General features: G+C 38.5%; 1 protein-coding gene across 10 annotated transcripts in view; it reads left to right on the forward strand.

Annotated features, from left to right (window-relative positions):
• The window catches only part of GRIK1 (glutamate ionotropic receptor kainate type subunit 1), a 430,746-nt gene that overhangs the window by 275,959 nt on the left and 127,404 nt on the right, over nt 1-27,383 (forward strand). For all 10 annotated transcript variants that reach the window (XM_055279420.2, XM_055279424.2, XM_055279423.2 and 7 more), the window contains one exon: nt 11,935-12,116. In XM_055279420.2, coding sequence (XP_055135395.1) covers nt 11,935-12,116 — 182 coding nt within the window. The remainder of the gene's footprint in view (nt 1-11,934; nt 12,117-27,383) is intronic.

Below are 27,383 nucleotides of genomic sequence, written 5' to 3' on the forward strand. Positions count from 1 at the left end.
ATTTTAGATATTAGATAGGCAGGCAGGCAGACAGACAAGGAGATAAACAGGTAGGTAGATAGATAAATAGATGCATACATAATAGATAGATAATAGATCATGATAGGTAGATGATAGATATTAATAGATAGATGATAGGTAGATGATAGACAATAGGTAGATAAATGATGAATGATTAATAGAGGACAGATAGATGATATACAATAGATCATGATAGGCAGATACTAGGTTGGTGCAAAAGTAATTGCCTTTTTGCGGCCGGGCGTGATGGCTCACACCTGTAATCCCAGCACTTTGGAAGGCCAAGGCAGATGGATCACAAGGTCAGGAGATCAAGACCATCCTGGCTAACATGGTGAAACCTCGTCTCTACTAAAAATATCAGAAAAAAATTAGCCTGGCGTGGTGGCGGGTGCCTGTAGTCCCAGCTACTCGGGAGGCTGAGGCAGGAGAATGGCATGAACCCAGGAGGCGGAGCTTGCAGTGAACCGAGATCACACCACTGCCCTCCAGCCTGGGCGACTGAGCAAAGACTCCATATCAAAAAAAAAAAATAAAGTAATTGTGTTTTTGCTATTAAAAGTAGTGGCAAAAACTGCAATTATTTTTGCACTAATAATAACTGATAGGTAATAGCCTAATTACCTAATAGCTGATAGGTAAATGATAGATTAGATAGATAGATATATAAGTAAGTAGATGATAGATTAGATAGATAGATGATAGGTAGATGATCAATTAGATAGTTGATAAATAGTGAATATAGTTGATAGCTAAATAGATAAATGATAAATGGTAGATAGATGATATAGATAGATACATAGATAGATAGATAGATGATAGATAGATAGATGGATAGATAGAGATGATAGGTTCCCTTGTTTCATAGACATTTACTGCCAGACATTATCCTAAGTACTGGGGATAAACCACACACAAAAATATCTGACTTCATGGAATCCACAGTCTGTTTCTCTAATGAACAAAATATATAGTAAATATTTAGTATGATAGATAGTAGAAAATGTTATGAAGAAAAAGCAGCAAACAGTATTCGAGAGACTGACAGTAGAGATGAGGTTTGCAATTTTATGTAAGGATAACAGGGAAGTTCTCTAGAAAATAACGTTTGAGTAAAAATTTAAAGAGGATAAGAAACAAATCATGTAGATACCTGGGGGAGAGCATTTCAGACATCAGGCAGAGGGAACAGCCAGTGCAAAGGCCCTGCCAAAATAACTGTTTCCTGGTAGCACTGTGCTGAACCCCATCATTAAGTCTTCATATCATGGAGGATTTGCATATGTAAACAGCTAAAGGACAATATTTAATAATTTCAACTTTTGTTTTAGATTAAAGGTTACATATGGAGGTTGTTGCATGGGTTTATTGCATGATGTTGAGGTTTGGAGTACGAATGATCCTGTCACCCATGCAGTGAGTGAGCACAGGTACCAATAAGTACTTTTTCAACCCTTGCCTGCCTCCTCTAGTAGTCCCCAGTGTCTATTGTTCCCATCTTTATGTCCATGTGTACCCAATGTTTAGCTTTCACTTATAAGTGAAATCATGGGTATTTGGTTTTCTGTTCCTGTGTTAATTCACTTAGGATAATGGCCTCTAGCTGCATCCATGTTGCTGCAAAGGACATGAGCTTATTCTTTTTTATGGCTGCATAGTATTCCGTGGTGTATATGTACCACATTTTCTTTATCCAGTCCACCACTGATGGGCATCTAGGTTGATTCCATGCCTTTGCTATTGTGAATAGTGCTGTAATGAATGTGTGAGTGTGTGGGTTTTTTGGAAGAATGATTTTCTTTTGGATATATTCCCAGTAATGGGATTCTGGGCCAAATGGCAGTCCTGTTTCAGGTTCTTTGAGAAATCTCCAAACTGCTTCCCACAGTGGCTGAACTAATTTAAATTCCCACCAACAGTATATAAGTGTTGCCTTTTCACCACAGCCTCACCAACATCTGTGTCTTTTGACTTTTCAATAATAGCCATTGTGACTGGTGTGAGATGGTGTCTTGTGGTTTTCATCTGCATTTCTCTGATGATCTGTGACGATGAGCATTTTTCGTATGTTCGTTGGCCACTTGTGTGTCTTCTTTTGAAAAGTGTCTGTTCACGTCTTTTGCCCACTTTTTAATGGGGTTATTTTTTGTTTGTTTGTTGATGTAAGTTCTTTATAGATTCTGAATATGAGACATTTGTTGGATGCATAGTTTGCACACATTTTCTCCCATTCTGTGGGTTGTCTGTTTACTCTGTTGATAATTTCTCTTGCTGTGCAGAAGCTCTTTAGTTTAATTGGGTCCCACTTGTCAATGTTTGTTTTTGTTGCAATTTCTCTTGAGAACTGAGTCATGACTTCTTTTCCAAAAACAATGTACAGAATGGTATTCTTCCAGAATTTTTGTAGTTTGAGGTCTTACACTTAAATCTTTAATTCATCTTGAGTTAATTTTTGTATATGGTGAAAGATAGGGGTCCTGTTTTATTCTTCTACATATGGCTAGCAAGTTACCCCAGCATTATTTATTGAGTAGGGAGAAGGATAATACCTTGAATTCTTATTATAGACACCATTAAGCTAAATATTTAGACAAAAAAATATGTAAGCAAAAGAAAACAGGGTGCTTCAAATAGGAACTTTCCTGTTCTAAAATTTACCTATGGATAGGCCCACCTCCCAAAATTCACAATGACACCAGCCCTTACTTCATTATAAATATGTGGACATTGAGAACATTCATGTACAGAATACATGAGTAAGTCTGAAAGAACTAAAATATTTAGGCTGCAAAGGAAAAACACAAGGACGTAGAAGTTAATGGCTACTGAAGACTGAGTCTAAAGGGTGATGAAATAGAAGAAGCTTTAGCTAGTCCTCTGGGCTTTCATGGACAAAGTGGGTGAAGGAGTGAGGGAAGGAACTTTAGCATCACTGAAAGAATGAGCTTTTAATCACCAGATCTCTCAGGAGATGAATTGCATTTCTCTCCAAAATATTTAACACCCTGACCTGGAAGAGTTCAAGCCCAGCTTGGAACACCCTGTCATAGACAGGTCCTGATATAAAGATTCTTGCAGTACCCAAGAGGTTACCCTGGAAGGCACCTAAAGTTGTTCCCAACTTTGGATAAATTGCTTTTCTAAAACAAATTGCCACTGCACTGTCCCATCGTGATGCCACCCTGGTAGATCATATGTTTCTTCACCTTCACTAATGCTGTCAGAGTCTGTCATTCCACAAATATTGACTGGATATGCCAATAAATATTGGTACCAGGCATTGTTCTAAGCATATGGAATACATTGGTGAATAAAACAGACAGAACCCACTGACTTCAAGGAACTTAGGTTCTATGGGAATAATAAACCATTTTTTCATTCTATATAAAATGATTATAATTGTTGAACGGTGGTGAGTCTGTGGAAGAAAGAAAAAGTAGAGCAGATTGAAGGGAATCTGGAAGCCAGAAATGTGGTTTGCAGAATTAAAGGTCATGTTACATTGCACAGATGAGGCTTGAGCAAAGGCTGCAGGGAGCTGAGGAAGTGAACCACGTACTGTGAGAGAGAAGGCGGTTCTAGGCAGACAGAACAGCTAATGTCTCAGGTGAGAGTGTGCCTGGTACATCAGAGCAACAGCAAGGGGAGGCCAGGGTGGATGGATCAGAGTAAGAGGAGAGGGGAGATAGAAGAGACGGTCGGAGAGGAGGGCCTCGTAGGTCACGGAAGACTTTGTAAACCACTGGAAGAGCTTGTGCTCTGCCTGGAATGGGAAGCTGTGGAAGAATTTTGAGCAGAGGGTGGATAAGATCAGAGTAACATTCTACAGTAGTCTCTACTCATCCTAAGGGGATACATTCCAAGATCTCCAGTGGATGCCTGAAACAACAGATAGTACTGAACCCTATATATGCTATGTTTATTTTTTTATTTTATTTTTTTTTTGAGATGGAGTCTTGCTCTGTCATCCAAGCTGGAGTGCAGTGGTGCGATCTCGGCTCACTGCAACCTCCACCACCTATGTTCAAGCAATTATTCTCCCTCAGCCTCCCCAGTAGCTGAGATTACAGGCACTTGCTACCACGCCCGGCTAATTTTGTATTTTTGGTAGAGACGGGGTTTCACTATGTTGGCCAGGCTGGTCCCGAACTCCTGACCTTGTGACCCACCTGCCTCGGCCTCCCAAAGTGCTGGGATTACAGGCATGAGCCACCACACCCAGCCTGATATGTTTATTTCTATACATACATACCTAAGCACTTCTTCTATATTTGTCTATATAGCACTTATATGAATAATACCAGGATAGAGTTTAATTTATAAGTTAGGCACAGTAAAAGACTAACAACAACAATGATGAAATGATTCACGTCCCTTGTGGACAGAGCAGGATGGTACAAGACTTCATCATGCTATTCAGAAGGGCATGCAATTGAAAACTTATGAATTGTTTATTTCTGGAATTTTCCATTTAATATTTTTACACCACGATTGTCCATGGTTCGCTAAAACCATGGAAAGCAAAACCTCAGATAAGGAGGGCCTACTCTTGAAGAGTAGTAGGAGTAAAAGAATCACTGTACACTCTACAGAGGCAAAGGTAGAAACATGGCAACCTGCCAGATGGCTCCTATAGAAACCCAGGGAAGAGATGGAGGCAATACAATAGAGGAGTAAGATACGCTCAGGTTCTGGAAACGTTTTTAATGTAGAGCTGGTGTAATATCTGAAAGGATATTTGAATGTGTTCCCCATTTGAAAGTTTTTATTATATATGATCATGTCCTCTTTCCTTTATCTCCATTTGTGTGGTGACATTGGGCTATGTTTGAATGATTGCTCAAACATTGTAGGGTCTTTGAGGGAACTGTACAAAAATCATCATGGATATTCTCAACTGCATGCATTTTATCTGTTAGTTTCACTACTACTTTAGGATGTCTTTTTGAGTATCCAGCACAACCTTTGGGTCTGTATGACACTTATTTTGATTTAAGGAATTCAATGACCTAAGAAACTTGGGACGTCTCAGGTTGCCTCAAGAGATTAACCTGTTTGGAAGATAGCAAGCATATTCCCTCCTATGGCAAACTCCTCTGAAATATCAAAGTTTGGCTCAGTGTTTCAATTAAATCAAATGTCAAGAAAAACACTTTGTATTCCTTAGACACAAGACAAATGCCATATGTTAAGTTTATTTTTAAATGGAGGATAAAAACAGGAAGACCATGTTCCAGTCTGAGAAAATATTGATGCCATGGTGTTGGTGAGGCAGGTTATGGTTTAATTCATACCTGTAGATTAAAGAATCAAAAATGAACTCAAAATAATAATAATATCGTGAAGGAGCAGAGGTTAGGAAAGAAAGAGGAGAGAAATAAAAGATGGATCTTTTTGTCCTGAGCCAAAGGATGGAGTTGTTATTACCTAAAACAGGTTATAGGTGGAACTAGTTTGAGGAAATAAGAATGGTATCAGAAATTGAGTCATTAATATGTTAAGTTTGAGTTTCCGATATCTATTAAGACATCTGAATAAGGGTAAGAATAGGCAGTTAATACATGAGTCTAGAGTCTATAAAACAGGTCTGGGCTGGAGACACAAATTTGAGTGTCCTCAGCCTCAGCCTATAGATAGGATGAGATGAGTACATCAAGGAAATGAGCACCAGACAGATGCCTCTAGCCCTGAATTTGTAACACATCAACCTTGAGAAGTTTATCTTTGTTTACCTTAAGTCATTTTTCTCAACACATCACAGCCATGAGATTTCTAAAATGCAGCCCGCAGTGAAGAGTTAGTTGTTAGTCATCACGTCAAATATAGTCTCCAAGCTTTACTGTAAGGATTAATTTGAAATAAGAATAGCATCCCCAACAGTGGCAGTGATTGAAAAAAACAATCAACCCTGGGAGAAAACATACACGAAATGAAAATCACAATAATAACAATAACTAAATTCTTGAGTGCTGACTATGTGCACTATCCTAAATAGATGATTAACTCATTTAATGTGCTCAACCAGCCTGTGAGTAAGTGAAATATCTGCTCTTATAGCTGTATTTAAGTAATGACTTAGTTTTTAAAAACTCTATCACAGTTCCTTCCATTTTCCCATAGAAAACAGACATAATACACTTACTCTTCCAGAACTAAGAATCTTGACAGAAGCCTAAGGTTTGGACTCAAAGAAAATCAACACTTTGGCATGAGTAGTCAAGCTAAAATGCAAGATGTGCTATACACAATCGGTGCCAAATAAGTGACTCTTTTCAACTTCTGTCATCACCACTCACACCACGGTGTCGTTATGACCACTTGTGATAACCAAAACTCTTCTGCTATGTGCTCTCCCACCATTCCACTGAAATAGCCCAACGATGGAACATTCTTTGCATTCAATGTCAAAAAAAATGATAAATTACAGTTTCTTTTTTTCTCTGTACTCACTTGTTTCTACCCTTCATATCTCCCACCTCAGTTCTTTGACCAGATCCTTACTTAAATATTCAGAACTCTGCACAGGAAACCAATCTTTAGATATTCCAGGCCAAGCATATTATTTTTAGCTACTGTTGAAACTTAACGAGAATTCAGCACCAACAAATACTGGTGGAGCTGAGTGCAATACACTTTCTTGAATACTTAGACTAGCTTCTTCTATAATCTCCTTTGTAACCAAGGTACACAATTTTTGTTTTGGGAAGACTCCCACTTGCCTTCTCTGTTGCACTTCTGAAAAACCCTATGTATGAAAATCTGCAGTTTAAAAGCATTGTGTTTCCCCAGGTAATTCGCTCACATACCCGTTTTCATTTTTTAGTTTTGATTTTTCCTCCGCTCTGGAGGATGCACAGATCCCCTTAAGAATCCTATTAGATTTGGGTATATTAATATACCCACAAGTTTATGAAATGCCATTTTGAATATTTCCAAGTTCAAATAGAGAAGAAATTAACATTTAAAATGTGCAACCTGATCTTTGGGTCCCAGTGGTTTATTACATTCATGTTTACCACATCTAACTCACTGATGGTTTAACAAACAGGAAATTGGATTAAGACTCAAGAAAACCTAGGTACTTTTCTTTTGAACTGAGACTCATTAAAGATAGCTAAAGCTATCCGGAAATGGATTGGACTGTGGTGTAAGGTAGAGAATTTCTCACACTGAGAGGTGTTCAGCAGTGGCTGTGTAGAGGGGACTCATGCATCAAGAGGAGTTTGACCTGAAGGTCTCTTCCAATTCCTGCTATTTGTGACCCATTTTCAGGGCCGATCCAAACAATTAACCTCACCATGCCTCACTTTCCTCACTGTAAAATAGCACTGACACCTATTCACCTCAGAGGTATATTCTAAGGTTTATTTCGCTATTTATAAGGCATGGAGCAGACTTCATAAAAAGGGGCAATCTAAATAGCAAAGTTTGTTATTACTTAAAAGGAAGGCATAGGAAATTTTCAATGCTCACTGGAAATAGCAGAGGTTTTTTTTTTTTCCTCCTCCATATGCTCCACCTGTTGCCTGAGTTACCCAATGTGCATGCAAATCAGCATTTTTTTCTGTGTCACATCTGAGTGCACCGAGTAGACAGGCGGCCAAAGCAAGTGTTTAGAATTGGCCATTTGGATATTTTTGAAAGTTGTATCTATATGCAGAGCTTAGCTCAAATTCATGTGAAAAGAAAAACAGCCTTCTTTCTGTAAAGCGTTTATTCAACCAAAGTTGCATTTCCAATTTCATTCTTGGGGATAGAAGTGGAAGAGGCTTTTATGATATGATTTTATGTCTGTATGTTTTGTCTTTTTATTTAGAAAGATTTGAACTCAGAGAAAAGTTGCAGGACTTGTACAATAAACTCCTGTACTCCCTTCACCTAGATTCATCACTTATTATCATTTGGCCTCATTTGTTATAATGCTCTATCATTCTCTTAATATAGAAACACCTACAACAATAAAAATTATACTAAGTAGTAGCACCGTTGACCCATTTGAAAGTAAGCTGCAGACATCTTGACCTTTTTCCCCATAAATACATTAGCATGAATTTCCTAGGAAGGACCTTTCTCGTTATAACCACAGTAAGATTATCAAGTACAGGAAACTTAGCAATAACATAATAATGTTATCTAAATATATAGAAATATATATTTGCTAATATTATTATTGGCAAAATAATAATATATATTTGCTAGTTGTCCCGGGATCACTCATGGCATTCAGTTGTCAAGTCCCTTTCATCTCCTTTGATTCAGACAATTCAGCCTTCTTTTGCCACATATGACATTGACATTTTTAAAGAGTCCAGGTCAGTTTTATTGTTGAATGTCCCTCTATTGGGTTTGTCTGGCTCTCTCTTATCTATGTTTTATTTTTAAATTCTCTCCATCTCAGTGGGCCAGAGAAAAATTCACATTATCAGCATTACATGCACCTTCACCATTCACTGCAACTGGGGTTCTGCCAGGATCGGGTCACTCTGTCAGGGCTGGCATCCACACGCGGGAGGATTAGCAAAGCTAGGTGTTGTGCCTAAATCAATGTCCTTTTTCTGAAGTAATTATTTGTTTAGCAAATGATTTTTAACTACTCATTACAAAGAAATGACTGATAGATTGCTGCAAAATGCAAATATAAGGGAAAGCTTCCTCTAAATTTTGTCTACTGTGCCTTTTGAATTGTAAATTCTCCATCATTTGCTAATGAAGGCAGAAAGACTTTTATTAAGCAAACAATTGCTTCAGGAAGAGAAATATAAAACTCACTCCCTCCCTGTTCTTTGTTCTTCCCCAAGTTTCCGTCCCTAATCTTTAAATCTGCTGATCCTCCCCATTTCTGAAGCCAGTTTACCTATATACTGGCAAAAGGAGAAAAATAGGAGTTTAACAGTAAGCTTTTTGTAAAAGATAAATTTATTCCAATTAGAAACTAGTCTTTTGGACTGAATTGTTCTCCTATTTCCTCTATTGGTATTAAAATATACCTTCTTTTATGAAACAACTGTAAAAGTTGATGGTCATATTTGGGGGTGTGTGTTTATTAACGGCCTCATGTGCCAAATAAGGATTTAATATTGTGTGCTGGTCTAGAAATGTTCTTTCTGTGTTACTTATATAGCTCTTTATTAATATAGTTAATTAGTCAGTTAGTTAATTAGTTTTTCATTCAGCCAGTTGACAGAAATCCTGAAGTTGGGAGGGGCCACTGATTTGGAGGAAAGAGCCCTAAATTTGGTATCAGAAGGTGGATTTGGCCATAATCCTGGGTTCTGCCACTTATTAGCTATACAAACTTGAGCAAGTTACTCCAGCCTCCAGCAGCCTTGGCTCATAATCTGTAAAATTAAGTGGTAATTGATGCCCCATCTACCTCAAGAGAGCTGACAGGATAAAATTATCCTACAGGCTGTGAGGACTTTGAAGCAGGTTGTGTTGTCTTGCACCCCCAGGGCTTAACATGAAGCTTGGCATCTAATGAGCATCCAGCAAATGTTTTCCCATAAAAATAAATGAAAGAAGTGAGAAAATGTATGTCAACTTTAAATCCTATAAATATGTAAGTCATCATGATAGAAAGATGTGACATTCTATTCAACATAGAAAAAAAGAGCAGTTCATTGCAGCACACAAAATGCACTTTTTAAATGTTTTCCCCATGTTATTTAGAGACCACATTAAACTGTCCCTTGTAGTCATGGTCATGAAAAAAAAAATCTATGTGACTGCAAAGCAGGTGGGTGGTAAGAGAAAACAGGAGAGAAACTCAGGCAGCCTGGAGTCTCTATTTTTTTCCCCATCTCATCAAACGGTCCTAAGCCATATCTGTTCCCTCAGCACCAACAACTTGTATTTATAAGGCAGGATGGTGACGTCAAAAGATTAAGTGTTGGATTCACAAACAGCAATTTCAATCCAGGATTCTTCTTAACTATCTTTGTAAGTTACTTAACTACTCTGGGCCCTGAATTCCTCATTTAAATAATAATAGTAATAATGGTTACATCATAGGATTATTTCAAAGATTAACACATATTACAAATAACAAATATACAAACCCACGTTCTATATTTTCTTTCATTTTTAATGCTCCTCAGTAGTTCATGACGTGGCTTTGGAAGTCAGAAGACAAGCAGGTGATTATAAGTACCTGAGGGACTTCAGTTGACTGGTTTGAAAAGGAGCAAGAATCCAGGAAGCCTATTATTCTAGCAATTCAGTTTTTGTGTAAAAAGAGAAAAGGTTCATGTATTAGTCCATTTTCACACGGCTATAAAGAACTACTTGAGACTGAGTAATTTATAACGAAAAGAGGTTTAATTGACTCATACTTCCACATGGCTGGGGAGGCCTCAGGAAATTTACAATCATGGCAGAAGGTAAATGGGAAGGAAGAAATGTCATACATGTTGGCAGAAGAGAGAGAGAGAGCAAAGGGGGAAGTGCCATACTTTTAAACCATCAGATCTCATGAGAATTCACTCACTATCACAAGAACAGCCTGGGGGATATCCGCCCTCATGATCCAATCACCTCCCACCAAGTTCCTCCCCTGACACATGGGGATTACAGTTCGAGATAAGATTTGAGTGGGGACCCAGAGCCAAGCCATATCAGATAATGAGCACTAAATCTTGATAAGGTTCTACATCAACCACCCTCCCATTCTACTACTCCTGCACATTTAACTCTGAAGTTCAATATCATTATAAATTTATTGCACATCAGAATCAAACCTAACTATGGTGGTAGAGAAACCTTTCCTCATTTGAGCCACACACATACACAAAAATGTAACTTCTAGTAAAAAAAAAAAAATAGCTACACAAAACAAGAAAAAGAAAAATATGAGTTTGACAGTAGCTGGAATCTATGCTGAATCTTGCACAGAGCATATCACAATTTTCATCTGAATACTCATGAAGCTTAATATTCCCTATTGATTACCTAAAGCTGACAAATCATGAAGGTACAGAACTGTATACTAAAAAAACAAAAAAACAAAACAAAAAAAACCTCAATTTTTCAGTATGATGGAAGTTCTTGAATGAGAGCCAAGGTGCAGCATAGTGAGCACCTGCTAATATTAGGGAAAATAAGAGGGAGCCTTTTACACAGCGGTTTTCCTTGTCCTAGTAAAGCATTTCTATTAGGAAACAGTGCAGATCAGTACATCCACACCTGTGGTAAATCAAACATTCTCCATCAAGTTAGTTAGACATATATGTTTTGTTGCAATAACCAGTAGAGAATTTTTTAAAAATTGTTTCTGCTTTTATGATCATAATTTCTAAAAATTCTATGGTCTTTTTAAAAAATCAAGTAGGATTTTCCAATTTAACATTCAAATATATTAGCAAGAAAATGTAATGAGCATGAGCCATTTACAAATAGTTTATATGGCAGGAACTGAAAGATTATATAAAGCAACCAAAGTAATTAGCTGGTTAAGAGTATGTTACATATAAATACTTAATAAAAGGCTTACAGAAGTTTATAGCCTTGACAAATCTCCATATTCCATTGGCTTTGTAAGTGAGCAGGTGTGATCTATTTCATCGAACACTTTTGGAAACTTCAACCAACTTTTTGTTTACCAAGTTTTACAGTTGCAGGCTTGATTTGTTAAAGATGGGAGGTGTTTGCTGAAAGCTGGAAAGGACAATTTCATTCTAAATAAATTTAAAATGCTCCTGGGAAAATTATGCTTCCAAGCCACACATACCCACCACGGGAAAATAGTATAATCAACCACAGAAAGACGAGTGACAAATGGGAAGTCAGGAGTGTAACCTTTAGGAAGGTGACCGCTGGGTATGTTTTGGAGTTGAAACGAGTTTAACTATAAATGGCAATAAACAATACTCTGTCGACAGAACAGTCTCTGTTGCATGATTGCATGTCATTTTCTAGGTCTAATTCGTCTACAAGAGCTCATCAAAGCTCCCTCCAGATATAATATTAAAATCAAAATCCGCCAGCTGCCCTCTGGGAATAAAGATGCCAAGCCTTTACTCAAGGAGATGAAGAAAGGCAAGGAGTTCTATGTGATATTTGATTGTTCACATGAAACAGCCGCTGAAATCCTTAAGCAGGTAAGAGGGCTAGGGAGGAGGTGGAGGTGTGGGATAAATGTTATTTTCTATTTTTCAAAAATGCCATCTAGTTTTCACTTAATGCAGCATAATAAAACTGCAGCAGTCCAGTTTATGCTAAAGATTATAATTTTCAGAACCCTTTTAAACAGGCAAGGGGCTCAGAGAGTTCATGGGGCTTCACTGAAGCCATGTGTGAGTGTTTAGTTGTAAATGTGTGTTTCTATGGGTGGACCAAGTGGTATGTGACTCCTACCTGCAGAAGATGAGAGGAGGACATCATTTTGAGGTGATTAAACATCTCTCTCTCTCTCTCTCTTATGTCTCTTGAAAAGACTGTGCCAGATTTCATTTCCACAATGCCTGACTTGTCCTAAATACATCTTCCTCATGGCAAGTCCTCTTTTGTCAAACATGCAGGATTGCAAACACAATAAAAAAGGTATACAGGGACAGTTACAGAAAAGATGCCTCTTTCTTCTAATTTGTTGTAGACAATAAACTGCTATGAATTAATCTCCACAGATAATGTGGGTGGAAATACTTGGTAAATTGTGAAACCCTATATAAATGAAGACATGAGTAATGTTCAAAAAAAAAAAGAATAATAACAATAGAATAATAATTTCTGAGCACTTGGTCTTATGCTTAAGAAAGTACATTCACTGAGAAGCCAAAGCAGGCAGATCACCTGAGGTTAGGAGTTTGAGACCAGCCTGACCAACATGGAGAAACCCCATCTCTACTACAAATACGAAATTAGCCAGGCATGGTGGTGCATGCCTGTAATTCCAGCTACTAGGGAGGCTGAGGCGGGAGAATCGCTTGAACCCAGGAGGCAGAGGTTGCAGTGAGCCGAGATCATCACACCATTGCACTCCAGCCTGGGCAATAAGAGCAAAACTTCCTCTCAAAAAAAAAAAAAAAAAAGTAAATTCAGAATTAGAAGCAAATAAAGCATAGACTGGTGCTTCTCACCCCAGAGTGATTTTGCCCTCTGGAAACTTAGAGCAATGTCTGAAGACATTTTGGGGTGTCATATTTGGAACAGGGCACTCTACTGGCAACTAGTGGGTACTGCTAAACATCTTGTAATACACATCTGGAAAGGCTAGTGAGATGTTTAAAATAGAAGACTTAATAAAAGATCAGATGATTGAATTTGGGAGAAAGAAAAAATATCCAGGTTATATTTATGTGGTCTGCTGGCCATCTTTTTATATTTAAGTCATTATTGTGGCATAGGCAATGTTTTTATCTAAAATAACACAATCTGTATTGTACTCCTTTGTTTAAAGGTCTGGGGTTGCTATGTTGTTGATTGGTAAGGGCCAGTAATTTCATAAGTAGATAAACCCCTTCACAGAAATGCAGAACTGTGTATTCTTGAATCACTAGGAAGAGCTCTCTTCAAATAATCATCTGGCCTGACACTCTGGTGCTGCATCTCACATTTGCAGAGCACCTCCATGCAGCCGTTGAGCTCAGAATTGAGTTTTTACTTGCACTGAACAACGGTAGTCAAAAAAGTTGACCAAATGTTTCTATTATCTGCTGGATAATTAAACAAAAAAAATTCTATTTAAAGTTGGAGTTGGGAGGCTAAGGCAGGAGGATCACTTGAGGTCAGGAGTTCAAGCCCAGCCTGGCCAACATGGTGAAACCCTGTCTCTACTAAAAATACAAAAAAAAATAGCCAGGTGTGGTGGTGGGCACCTGTAATCCCAGCTACATGGGAGGCTGAGGCAAGAGAATCACTTGAACCTGGGAGGTGGAGGTTGCAGCGAGCCAAGGTTATGCCACTGCACTCCAGCCTGGGCAACAGAGTGAGAATCTGTCCCCAAAAAATAATAAAATAAAGTTGGGAACACAAAGTCGCATTTGAAAGCAATCACAGACATCACCATATCTAATTCTCACACCTTGCAAGATATAAAATGATATTGCCAGAGTCATATATCCAGTGCTTTCTCCACCATGAGATGCTGTCACTCCTGCTAGGCAGAAGAGTATCCATTGCTTAATTCTACGCTATAGTTACATTAACAAATCTTTAGATATTAAAATTGTCTCTCAATAAAGCAAGCAAGCATGTGGCAGTAGTGTCAACAACTGAAGAACTTTAAAGGTAAATAAATGCAATCAGTAATCCTTTATCATGAGGCTTCATTTAAGAATGTTAATACAGTTCATTAAAGGGTGTAATGAAGTGTGTGGGTCAGAACTGAGAAAAACATCCAGATGTATGTGTATCCCTCAAAAGGCAAAGAAGCATCCCTTCCCAGGGGCCTGTTGTAACAGAGGCTGAGGACTTCTGTTACACTTAAGAGAATGATTTGCTGATGAGACTTCTCTTTGCTAAATACTCATTTGTCTCACATAACTGGCCACATCTCTCCCAAGGGCAGGTCTGGAATAGGCAAGAACAGTGTATGGTGGTGGCAGGGAAGGGCTGCTAGATTTTCTCTTCCATTTCACTAAATTTGGACTTGAAGTTCCTTTGATAGAAGTGGCTCTTTCCTAGTAGGATGAGGATTACGTCATTCAAAGGACAATTAAAACAAAAACAAAAGCAAAATATCCAAGAGCGGCACTCTCAAGAAATGTCTAGCTGGTACAGCGTGAGTGGGATTAGTTTAGCTTTGTGCCAACCACTGACACAGACGTTTTTCTCTCTATTCTCTCTCTTGTCATGTTTTGGCCTATGTTTGCTTTTCCTAATCATTTCAGTGTTAAGAGTGGCTGTGAGGCTTGGAGGAAGACACTAAAGAGATGGCTCATCCAGTTTTCGTCCTAGACTAATAATCTGCAAATATTTTGGAGATAAGAACACTTTTTTAAAGGTCCTATCATGAAATTCCTACCGTATTGCATGTAAAAGGGCAATTGCACTTTTTGGAATAACTACAGAGGACTCAGGTCAGCTTAACGGGGCTTCATTGGAACCTCCAGAAGCTGCTGTGCTTGAAACAGGATATTGGAGACATCAGAACTTTTCTGTTGTGGTCAAAGTAAGGCCCAAGCACTCTATGTGATCCAGCTTAACTTGCTCCATTTGCCCTGGAGAAAAAACTGTAGAAACAGACTTGTCTGCTAAGAGATTCCCTAGGGAGGCTGAGGACGCAGGAGTTCTGGGTCCTGATTCTGGCTGCCATTCCACTAATCCTTCTACCCAAGGAAAGGAAAGGAAAGAGACTTACCTCTTTTACTGAGGGTCCTAAGAGGTGCCAACAAAAGTGCGTGGCATCCTACATGATCATAGCATCAATCTTAAACAACCCCCTGAGGTGAGTTTGGTATTCTCACTTTTGAGGTGAGGCAACTGACGCTCAGACAGGATAAGTGACCCATATAAGGTCACTCTCTGAGCCTGGCTAGGCTGCCATGTGGTCTTCAGACTGCCTGATCTCAGAACCTGTGTGCTCACTTTACTCTGAAGGGCCCCCAAGCAGAATGGATGACTATTCTGAAGTAGGCTTTCAGAAATGTCTGGAAAAAACACAGCCATATGCTGCTGGTCTTCTTTAGATAAGATTAGTATTAATAGCTTTTACTTTTCTGGTAACTGAAATCACTGCCAAGAACATTTCTCTGCCAGGTCAATGTGGTACTCTCTTTATGTGCATTTTCCATCATTATCCTGCATTTCCCTGCACCTTTATCATATTTTCCCACCTTTTAATGATTCTTAAGAAAAGAAGAAATCAAGGCACTTTAAAGATATTTAACATTTATCTAAAAGTAAAAATTGGGGAAAAGTCTATAGTTATTCTTGGGCATGCTAATTACCCCAGCAAAGTAATTATTTCTATTCATATTGAACAAGTACTATATGATGAGAATCTGAGAAGTTATTTCCCCAAAATTCATTTGAAATTTGAATGTCAAGACTTGATTAGGCTACAGAAGATAGGGCTTTCATATGAACTTTCTTCATGAATTTCTACAGTTGGAAAGTTTCCATAAACCAGAAGGTCGCATGTGTCCTCTCCCCAACTTATCCACCCACCACCTCGCAGCAGGGTCCTGATACTTTGAAAAAATGCTGCTCTCTCCTTAACCTGCCTTCAATGTGGAAACCATTGCTCCTCCTCACTCTCATTTTCCCAAGTCCAGCTACTCTTCCGCTGACTCTTCGCTGTTTATCCTTCATATATACCCTCATTCATACTGAGTGTGATTTTACTGAGGGAGTGGCTGAAAGGAGGTGAATTTAAAGAATGAAGCAAAGGGCAAGAAAGCTCTACCTGTGGAATTCCCAACTTGTACCTAGCGGGAAGCTGGGTGCTAAGCAACCATCTCATTTAAGTGACCCAATAACTTTTAATACGATTGGCATTATTCCTCTTTTGCAATTGAAAATTGAAGCCAATTTTATCTACCATATACTGAGCATATACTTAAATAGAAGACACCAAGGCCTGCATGTCCTGACCTGGCCTCTCTCTCCAGCCTCCTTGCTGGCCTCCAGTATCCGATGCTCCGTTTCAGAGGCATCCTTTCTGGCCACGTGACACAGCCTTTTCTCCCCACATCATAGCCTTTGCACTTGCGGTTGCCAAATCCTGGAACATTCTAAATTCCCAGTCATTCCCACCTAAGTTTTCATAAATATCTGTTGAGAGATAAAAGAGAGGAAGCTCCCTTCTCGTTCTCTATACCCCTTCACTCTACTTAGTTTGCTCTATCCACACAATAAAAATCATAGTGAATTAAGACATTTACTCATGTGTTGTCCATATCCTTTACTACACTGTAAGTTCCAAGAGGACAGAAGCCTTCTTTGTCCTTTTCCCCCAAATCCCTAGCACCTACTACATTATTTGACACATAACGAGTGTTCAGTACAGCTCCGTTGAATGAATAAATGAACCAAACGAATGAATGAGCCAAGAACAGTTCTAGATTCTTTCAGTAAATCATCCCCAAAGTCATATTTTCTTCTACCCCATTGAGCCTGCTATACTCTCATCTCTGCCACGCACATTTGGGTGAGTTGCTCCTCTGTGCCTCTGTTATCCTGAAAGAAAGGCTTTGTTCAACTATGAAATCCTATACTATTAAGAAACTGTAATGCATTTGAGTCTGTGATTTCACTTCCTGAAAATAAATTTGGCTCTTTGGAGAACTGCCTAGTCACTTTTAAATCTATAGTAGGATTGAGTGAGCAAATCGCTACTTCAGGCACCCATTCCTAATGGTTCTCTGATGAAAAGCAAGGTGGCACTGTCTTGCTCCATTCAGCGGGAAGCTCCCTGGGGGCTGGGCCAATTTCCTGAGCTGGAGAATGGCCAGCAGGTGAGCATGAACACGCTGTTTCCCACTCAGAAAACCTGCCTTCTCCTTTACATGAACAAATCGAGGAAAGTTTTTTCTCCCACAACACCAGTGGCAATGAGTATTTAGCTATAATGGAGCCATTAGTCTCCATAAAACATTTAGCACCAAAATAGTTTGTACAGTTATATTGCATTTTCTCCTGCCAACATTTGCATGCTCTTGCTTTTTTTCTCCACCCCCCAACCCACTTTTTTTTAAATCTCTTTCAATTAACGTAAAAAGGTGAAGAAGAAAATGGTTTTTTTTTTGTTTGTTTGTTTGTTTGTTTTAATGCCTGGTCTTCCTCTGCTAGGAAGTGCAATGACAGTGCTAGTTAATCAAATAATTTTGGGCATTGATTCTCTCCTCATATATGTTGTGCCCAGTGGCTGTAATCATGGCAAACAGATATGCTTAAATTGGTTTCATCCCTTGTTTAGATAAGACAGAAGCAACCATCAGCCGTGATCTCTCATGATAGAAAACATCAAGTCAAGCATGGCACACTATGCTAAGGGATTGTAAACATGTGCCCACTAAGTCAGATCTATAAGTCAATCATTTTTTTCATCATCGTAAACACATAGAATAGGCCGAAGACCTCAGGGGCCATTTTATACTGAACACATACTGTATGCTGGCACTGTGCTAAACAGGTTAAATGCATCAGTCATTTAATTTTTATGAGAAACTTCTGTATAGAAGAAACTGACAGAGCCCAGAGAGATTTTGTAACTTGCCCAAGGTCACAAAGCTAGCAAGTGGCAGGTCTGGGATTTAAAACTTATCTGAGGCTTTGAAAGGAAAAAAATGTAACCTCTTCTGCTACTGTTGTGTACAACAAGGTGTCAACTGATTCTCGTCTTATTGCAACCTGAAACATAGTTAAGCCTTGCACTTCTTGAATGAAGGTGTTTCATTTTATTCTCAAACATCCAATCATGTCTAGCTTTACACAATTCCTTAAGAAATGTGAATTATATCAAATGTCCGATGGCCAAGTAGAGAATGTGGTAGGGATATCGTAGAGAAATTTATTTTTTTATTCAATACTTATTTGTTGAGCACTGATTGAAGGTGTTGGAGATACAACAGTGGAAGCAACAACAAGAATAAAAACCCAAATCTCTGCCCCATTAAGGCAAAAAGAGACCTTGAAAATGAATGTAACAAGTGTAAAACTATCCAGTGCTTGCAAATTGGCCTAATACCATCAAGTTACTTTCTTTTTTTAATTAATAAACTTTATTTATTTATTATTTTATTTGAGACGGAGTTTTGCTCTTGTTGCCCAGGCTGGAGTGCAATGGTGTGATCTCGGCTCACTGCAACCTCCGCCTCCCAAGTTTAAGCGATTCCCCTGCCTCAGCCTCCCAAGCAACTGAGATTACAAGCATGTGCTACAACGCCCAGCTAATGTTGTATTTTTAGTAGGGATGAGGTTTCTCTATGTTGGTCAGGCTGGTCTCAAACTCCCGACCTCAGGTGATCCGCCTGCCTTGGCCTCCCAAAGTGCTGGGATTACAGGCGTGAGCCACCAAGCCTGGCCTATTTATTTATTTTTTAACTTTTGTTTTCAGTTCAGGGGTACATGTGCAGGTTTGTCATATAGGTATGTTCCTGCCCATGAGGGACGGTGACTAGAATCTTAGACTGAAAGTTGGGAGACCCATTTGCAAATTCTGCTTTTTCCCTAACAGAAAAAAATAACTACCATTTATCTGGTATTTACTGCATGCATAATATGCTATGTGTTTGACTGGAATGATCTCTTTTTATCCTCTCAAAATAGTCCATGTCATAGATGAGGAAAATGAGGCTTCAGGTCACACGCTCTGTGACAGGTCTGGAATTTCAGATCAGAGTATGATGTTCAGATCAGAATATGATGTTCACATCACCCGCATTGCTCACATCCTGTAAACAGGAAACTTTGAGAAAATTCTGTTGATGCCTCTTCAACTCAGTCACCTCATCTATAAATAAAATTATCAAAGCTTGCTAATATTTCCATCAGCTCTGAGCTTCCATGCATACATGTGACCAAGAATCCTCTTACTAGCGTTTAGATATAAAGAACTTGCTTGTACTTAGTGGGCTCTCAAAGAAATGGGAAATTAATTAAGCAGTTCATTCTTTCTTAAAGTTTCTCCAGTCCTTTGATAGTCTTTGAGCCAGTTAATTGATAAGTTCATTACTTTGGATAAATCCTGACAATGTAATAATGATGAATCTCAATTTATACTAATTTGATGATAATTTGTAGTATGTTATATAATTACTTTGATGGTACATTCTCATCCTAATTATGTTTCTCTCAGGCTGATATTAAAATCTATTTATATTCCCTGAACACATAGTTAGTTTTAGTTGTAAGGAGTGGTTCATAGATATGAGTATATTATTAAATGTATACAAGAATTAATTGACCTCTGTGGATAACCAACCATTTACTAAAGGTGTGTGCAATTTGCCCATATTCTTAGTGTCCAGGATATCCATTTGAGGATTCTCAAAGGCCTCCAAAAAGTCAGTTTAAGAAAAGACTTAGATTTGCTTCAACCTGAATTGGGAAGCGAGAAAAACCATATATGCATATGCTTCAAAAATGCTCTAATGCTTAATCCCAGTTATATCAACTTTTGACTATAGTAGGAGATAAGAAAAATTTTCCTTGCAGTGGAAGCAGGCGTACTTTAGAAGAAACTGTGAAAAATATTTGAAGATATGTATGTCAGGGCACATCTTAAGCCTATTGGATCAACAAACTTCAGCTTTATTCAAAATTGTAGGAAGGTGCATGCTCTTGGATGTGCCTTTTTTGTGGAAAGGGGTTTGTAGTGTCCGTCAGATTTTCTAAGGAAGCCTGCACACTAAAGTGGTTTAAAAATTACTTTGCTAGGTTAACCTTATCTACTTCCTCAACCCTTCATAAATGCAAGATCTTATCGAAAGGATCCTTCCTTCCTACTTTTCCCATGACTGTTAGCCAAATCCTCTCTGCTATAAGGGTAATCCTGTGAAATGTAACTTTCATCATTTATCCAGCCAAACTATGTTCCAGGTTTTTTTTTTTTTTGGCCTATAGAGTTCCATGTGCCAAAGAATCTTCTAGGGTGAAACGGGAATTACAATATCATTAAAAACTCTAATGTATTAGATGAGTTCATTATTTAGTGAAGGACCCGGTGATTCATTATTTTCCACTTCTCTAAAAAGGGAATGTATTAGTACATGTCACTTTATTTGAGGAAATTTAAATGTGACAATGGATTAAATATAAGGCATTAAGCTCAGCACCAATACATAAAATATTCCACTTAGAGATTATCGTTGTCATTAGTAGCAGTAGTCTTGTGTGTAGGCAAAACTACAGGTGTGATACAATTCTTAGAATTGGCTTCCCAATTCTAACTCTGTATCACGACATCACTCCCTGCTCTACATCATAACAATGGTTTCCAAGGCTCCTCTCGGCCTAACATCCCAAGTCTTCCTGAGATCTCACCTGACGTAATTACATTTCCATGCTAGAATTAACACTTTGCATCCTCTTTGTTCTTCCCCCAACCAACCAGTTTCTTCTGCTCTGTCCCTTTCTTGGTAACTAGAAATTTCATCCAATTACTGCAGCCGGAAACCAAGAAATCCACCTTACTTGCTCTCACCTTTCACATTCATTAGTTCGCAAACAGTGGAGATTCTGCCCTCGGAATATGTTTCAGATTCAATCTCCTTTTCTCTATCTCTCATCATCTTCCTTCTGTACTAATATAATTGATCTCTCTGCCACAAGTTCCTTTCCCCTCCTATTTCCTAACCATCCTCTGCATAGTCTCAAACCCTATTCATTCTGAGTAAAATATCCGATGTTATACCTCCATGTTTGAAATTGCTGAGTGCCACCCTCTCCACCCTGGATGTTGCATTAAGAATAAAGGACACATTTCTTAGCAGGCCGTGCAGAGCTCTCCACATCTGTCCCCACTGTCATTATAACATGTATTGCAAAAATATCTATTACGTCTAATATACCCTTTTAGCCAAAAAAAATCTGTTACAAATTTTTAGAAACTATCCTTTCTTACTCCATTAAGGAGATTAAAGTTCTTTCCAAATGTGACCTAAAGGGATTCAAAATCACAAGAAAAGCTGTATCTAATTAATTCTGATATCTCCAGGGATGTCATAATAGGAGATCAAGGTAGGTCTGAATTTTTACAGAAGAACTGTGAGTGAAGCACCTCCTAGTCCCTGGAACATCGTCCAAGGAAGGCCCTTTCACAGCTGGGTCCAGCATTTATACAGGAGGCTCCCTCACAAGTAGACAGGAAACTTAACAAACTCTGGTGGGTGGATTGATGCATCCTACTTAAGATAAAGTTTGACTCCTGTGGTTCTAACTTTGGTCTTAAATAACCATATGCTTTTATTTGGGTTCTCAAACTCCAGCAGAATTTTGTGCAAATTATTAATTTTCCTGCCACTTACACCTCTTATTATCAATTAAGAAATTAATAAAGTCCTAAGATCCCAAGATTGAAATCAAACCTGGGTTCAAATACTATAACTATGCTTTATCTCTAAAATCTATAAATTAGGAATAACACTTCCTCTCCATTTAAATGTCAAGAACCTATTACTGTAGTGAACATCGTGTTGTGGCACTCAGCAAACAGTCGCTGTGAATATTATTGCTGTAGCTTAAAAATATGAGCTTGGTTAGCATAAATCAGTGGTTCTCAGCACTGGCTGTACATAAGTATCACCTGGGGAGTTTTTAATAACTATCAATGCCTGAAACATACCCCAGACAAAATAAATCAGAATATTTAGGAATGAGGCTCAGGCATTGGTATTTTGGAGAAGTTTCTTGGTGGTTCTAATAATATACTGAGAAACACTGATACAAATTATCTTCTAAGCCTGATAGTTTGCAGATAAATTGACAAAGTCAAGTCACCCAGAAAGCTGAAGATCAGGCCCCAGACTCGTGAAGACTTTACTGGGCAATAGAGATCTCGTGAGACCAGCAAGATCACCATTTAATGGCTGCACCCCTGTCTCTCCTTCAAAAGGTGACTTTCAAGCAAATGTGAGGTATAGTTTTCATTAACATCATTATGAAAGAAGCTTGTTGCAAAAAGATTACACTGAATCATCTGGGGTAGATAATAATTCAAAATATTCTGTTACCTTCCAGCTTCTAGATTTTGTTCAATAATTTGCTGTTAAAATTTGTTTCTTCTGTATTCTCTCTTACATATCATCTTTCCACCAATTTTCCCTAGGTGTTGCAGAGAGGTTATTTTTTAGTTTCATGTAATCGCCCCAAAAGTTCCATTCTCTCCAGTTTACCAGATTGCCTATTTCATTCTGCCATGGGAAATCTTCTTTTCCTGCTCTGTTCTCAACAGTCTGTACTCCTTAAATAGCATAATCTCATCTGTTGCGCACCTGGGTGATGCAATCTGGCTCTTCTAGTAGGATCATCTTCTCAGCTAAACTAAACCCCAGTGATTTCCACTCCACTTATTAATATCTGTTGGTATGAGCTTCCTTTCTCCTGCAGACCATACCTCTAGGGAGAGAAGCTTATAAAGGAGTTAAGACTGAGAAGAACTTCCAGATAGTACAGTTATTTAATTCATCAACTCTTTGTGGAATATCTTTTGCATTTCTTTAGTTTAACTTGGAGGCAGGAGAAAAAGGGGCTGGGTTTATACATCATATAGCACAGTTTTCAAATGCAAGGAAAAACCCTGTACTTGTGGTTAGCTTATCACCTGTGTACATGCATGTGGTTAATACGTGTAAGTGAATGGAGGAAATAGAGAAACTTAGCAAGTTGTCAACCTGAAACGAAAAAAGTCAATTTTCCCTCTTGATACATGTTTTTGACATTACCAAAGCTGGAGTAATGTACCAATCACTGGAGTTAGGGTTACAGTGATTTCATATGCCATAATCACAGAAAGATGAGAAAATGAGATGTATTGGTTTTCTATTGCTGTTTAAGCCAAATTTAGTGGCTTAAACAACATATTTGTTTACAGTTATATTGATCAGAAATCTAAAATCATGTTGTTAGCAGGTCTGCTTTCCTTTTGGAAACTTCTGGAGAAAATCCAACTTCTTGCCTTTTCTTACTTACAGAGGCCGTCCTCATTCCTTGTCTTGTGGCCTTGCATCACACTCCGTCTTTCTCTCTCCTTCCATTTACGCATTCCCATTTACACCTTCTCTGCCTTAAGACCCTGCTGTTTTCATTGTGATTACATTGGGCCTACCTAGATAACTCAGAGAAATCTCCCCATCTCAAAATCTTTCATTTATTCACATCTATAAAATCCATCTCTATGTAAAGGAACATATTCCATTGGTTCTGGAATTAGGACGTGGACATCTTTAGAGAACCATTGTTTGGTCTCCTCCATAAGTAGATGGGTATCTTTCTATATATTAGGATTTTTCTGGTGTCTAATTCTATTTTCTGTATATTCCACTGTTACTTTTGTAGATGTAAGCTATAATCATTCAATGTGGTATGAATGTACTTTCCATAGCAATAAACACTGGTCTAAAGACTGTCTTATATCTACCTTGTTCTACTGATGACCACCATTAAAAATTGCATGGCCAAAGGGGCATCTGGCTCAGAGGATAGTATAGATGCAGCCTAAAATATTACAGTTAGCAAATAAAAAAGAGCTGCACACTGAAGCTCAAACTTTCATCTTAAAATTGCTGCTTGGAGACTTGATATCATTCACCTGGTTTCCTGAAGACTCCTGTGCCAAAAATACCTTATTTCTGTCTTGAGGTAAAACCTTTATTTTAGCCACATTGCATGTTCACACATTTGGAAGTTATTCACTTGAAATTATTGATTACAAACCATGTCTGGTGGTTTAGAATTTATCCTGATATTGAGAAAGGCTATAAAAAGAGAAATACACTTCAGCTTAGTCAGTATAAACTTCCAAGATGCCTATTTTTCAATGGAAAAAAAGCAGTAATAAAAAACCATATAAATATTACAAGAACACCTCAAAGTTGCTCAGTAGCACTCCAGGTTCCATTTCGAGTTTCTGTTACCACAATAGTAGCAGCAGACCAATTATGTGTGACATATGGATTTCCCTTAGTGATGGTTGCTGAGAATTTGTGGAGAGGCATTTTTCATTGCTGTCTCCATAGCTCTGCATTGCCTTCCAGGAAATGATCAGACTGAAATATGGTCCAGGCTTCTTAAGATAACTCCATGTGTGGTTGGAAGACTCTGAGCCAAAGACTTTCCCTGTATTTTGTAGAATGACTCTGTCAACAACCACAGCCATTACACCCCTGTGAACTACGTCCTGGTCATCTTTACCTAGACTTCATTGAGGACTCACAAGACAAACTAAAATATGGCCTTGGTGCTGCTCAGGCTGTACATGATAACTTCACCCATCAAGATCTAAGAGATCATCATTGCCAAGAACAACTAGGCTAGACTGAGAAGGTCAATACTACTGTGAACAAGGTCATGAGTGTTCTGTGGCAAAAATTCCAGAAAGCAGCTGGACCAATATGGGATCACTGTTGTCAATGAGCAATGACTGTGTCCCAGGATATATAGATAACAGTTAACAGTGGGGCCTTAGAATTGTCCTTTCAAGAGCCAGCTGGCAGTGAGGGTTTTTTGTTCTTGTTGTGGTTTTGTTTTGTTTTGTTTTTGTTTTTGTTTGTTTTTGAAACAGAGTTTCACTCTTGTTGCCCAGGCTGGAGTGCAATGGCCTGATCTCGGCTCACCACAATCTCCGCCTACCAGGTTCAAGTGATTCTCCTGCCGCAGCCTCCTGAGTAGCTGGGATTACAGGCACGCACCACCACTCCCGACTAATTTTTTGTATTTTTGGTAGAGACGGGGTTTCTCCATGTTTGTCAGGCTGGTCTTGAACTCCCGACCTCAGGTGATCCACCCAACTTGGCCTCCCAAAGTGCTGGGATTACAAGCGTGAGCCACTGCGCCTGGTCGGCATTGAGTTTTTATTCTGCTTTCTAATGACCCATTTGCTGCAAATAAAGCAGTAATTATTTTTTAGCTACTGAAACAATGGAATAGTCTTGTGGCATTTCCATGTACAGCAGCATGATATGGAGAAAGCATTAACAATAGGTACAAGACACTCCCCCGCCTCTGATTTAAGGATTATGTTATCTAGATGAAATGGAATTTCGTAAGTATGCAGGAGCTTAAGTCTTTTGGTACTGACGTCTTTTGAGTTCTTATAATTAATTCTGTAACAATGTAGATTAGAATTAACTAGCAATGGTGATCATTGGAGTTAGGGGGAAAAACCATTTTGTTGGAAACTTTTTTTCATTACTCTAACCCAACTCAGCTGCATCCGATCTGAAGAATTCCATCCATTTATATGGGGGAAAATTATTTGACTTGTCCCAATCATGATTATTTGTTTATTTGTAATATCTTTTTTTTATTATTATACTTTAGGTTTTAGGGTACGTGTGCACAATGTGCAGGTTTGTTACATATGTATCCATGTGCCATGTTGATTTCCTGCACCCATTAACTCGTCATTTAGCATTTAGGTATATCTCCTAATGCTGTCCCTCCCCCCTCCCCCAACCCCACAACAGTCCCCGGAGTGTGATGTTCCCCTTCCTGTGTCCATGAGTTCTCATTGTTCAATTCCCACCTATGAGTGAGAACATGCGGTGTTTGGTTTTTTGTCCTTGCGATAGTTTACTGAGAATGATGTTTTCCAGTTTCATCCATATTTGTAATATCTTTATTCTATAAAGAATTGGAGCTGCCTGGAAAAATATATTTGAAACAAACTAATAAATGTTTTTAAAAGGGAGGAGAGTTGGCACAAAGGAGAAAACTAGGTAACAAAACCATAAAGCTGGATGACATTAGCTCATGAAAAATATATGCCCTGTGCTCCTGACTAGTTGCCAATGGAAGACCCATAATTTTGACCCTAAACCTCCTAGCAATCAAAACAAAGTTGTAAACAAGATCATTTACATGACTTGCAGTATTCATGAAACAGAAAAATGTATTTATTCAAAAATGAACAGCTTGTTCTGGCACTGATAACAATGCTAGTGATATTTGGGAACTGAGATCTCTGGAAAGTGACATATGTCAGAATCGAAACCACTTCATGGGCTAGAACCAGCACATACCCCCACCCAAGCCCAAGGGACTAGGAAATGCAATCCTAGTATGTACCCTTTGAGTTGGAAAACTAGAAAAACAGCACTAATGACGTCCACACTAGGAATCTTCCAAAATCAATAGATATTCCACACCCTGCCTATTTTAGATACACAATGTTAACAAAAGGGCTGGGTTGTTTTTAACTGTCTGTCAATCTAAGTCAATGATATAATGTCAAAAGTTGTTTAATAAGATTAATTCCATTAAGAAATGAGACTTGGCCAGGTGCAGTGGGTCATGCCTGTGATCCCAGCACTTAGGGAGGCCAAAGCAGGAAGACCACTTGAGGTCAGGAGTTCGAAATCAGCATGGCCAACATGGTAAAACCCTGTTTCTACTAAAATATAAAAATTAGCCAGGGTGGTGGTGCGTGCCTGTAATCCCAGCTACTCAGGAGGCTGAGACAGGAGAATCACTTGAACCTAGGAGGCAGAGGTTGCAGGGAGCCAAGATCGTACCAGTGCACTATAGCCTGGGGCGACAGAATGAGACTCTGTTTCAAAAATAAAATAATAAAAAAAAGAAATGGGCCTTATTAGAAGAACATATTAGTGGAAGCAATTCGGAAGAATATGCTATCCATATGAACAGTATTGATAGCTGCCTTTATTACATTTTAGTGTGTGTGACATGAAGTGTTTTGTGCCAAAAAAAATTAATTGTGACAATTAAGCAAAGCCAGAGATGATTCCTAGCAATACTGCCCTAAT

The sequence above is a fragment of the Symphalangus syndactylus genome, chromosome 5, assembly GCF_028878055.3.
Source record: "Symphalangus syndactylus isolate Jambi chromosome 5, NHGRI_mSymSyn1-v2.1_pri, whole genome shotgun sequence".
NCBI classification, from domain to species: domain Eukaryota; kingdom Metazoa; phylum Chordata; class Mammalia; order Primates; family Hylobatidae; genus Symphalangus; species Symphalangus syndactylus.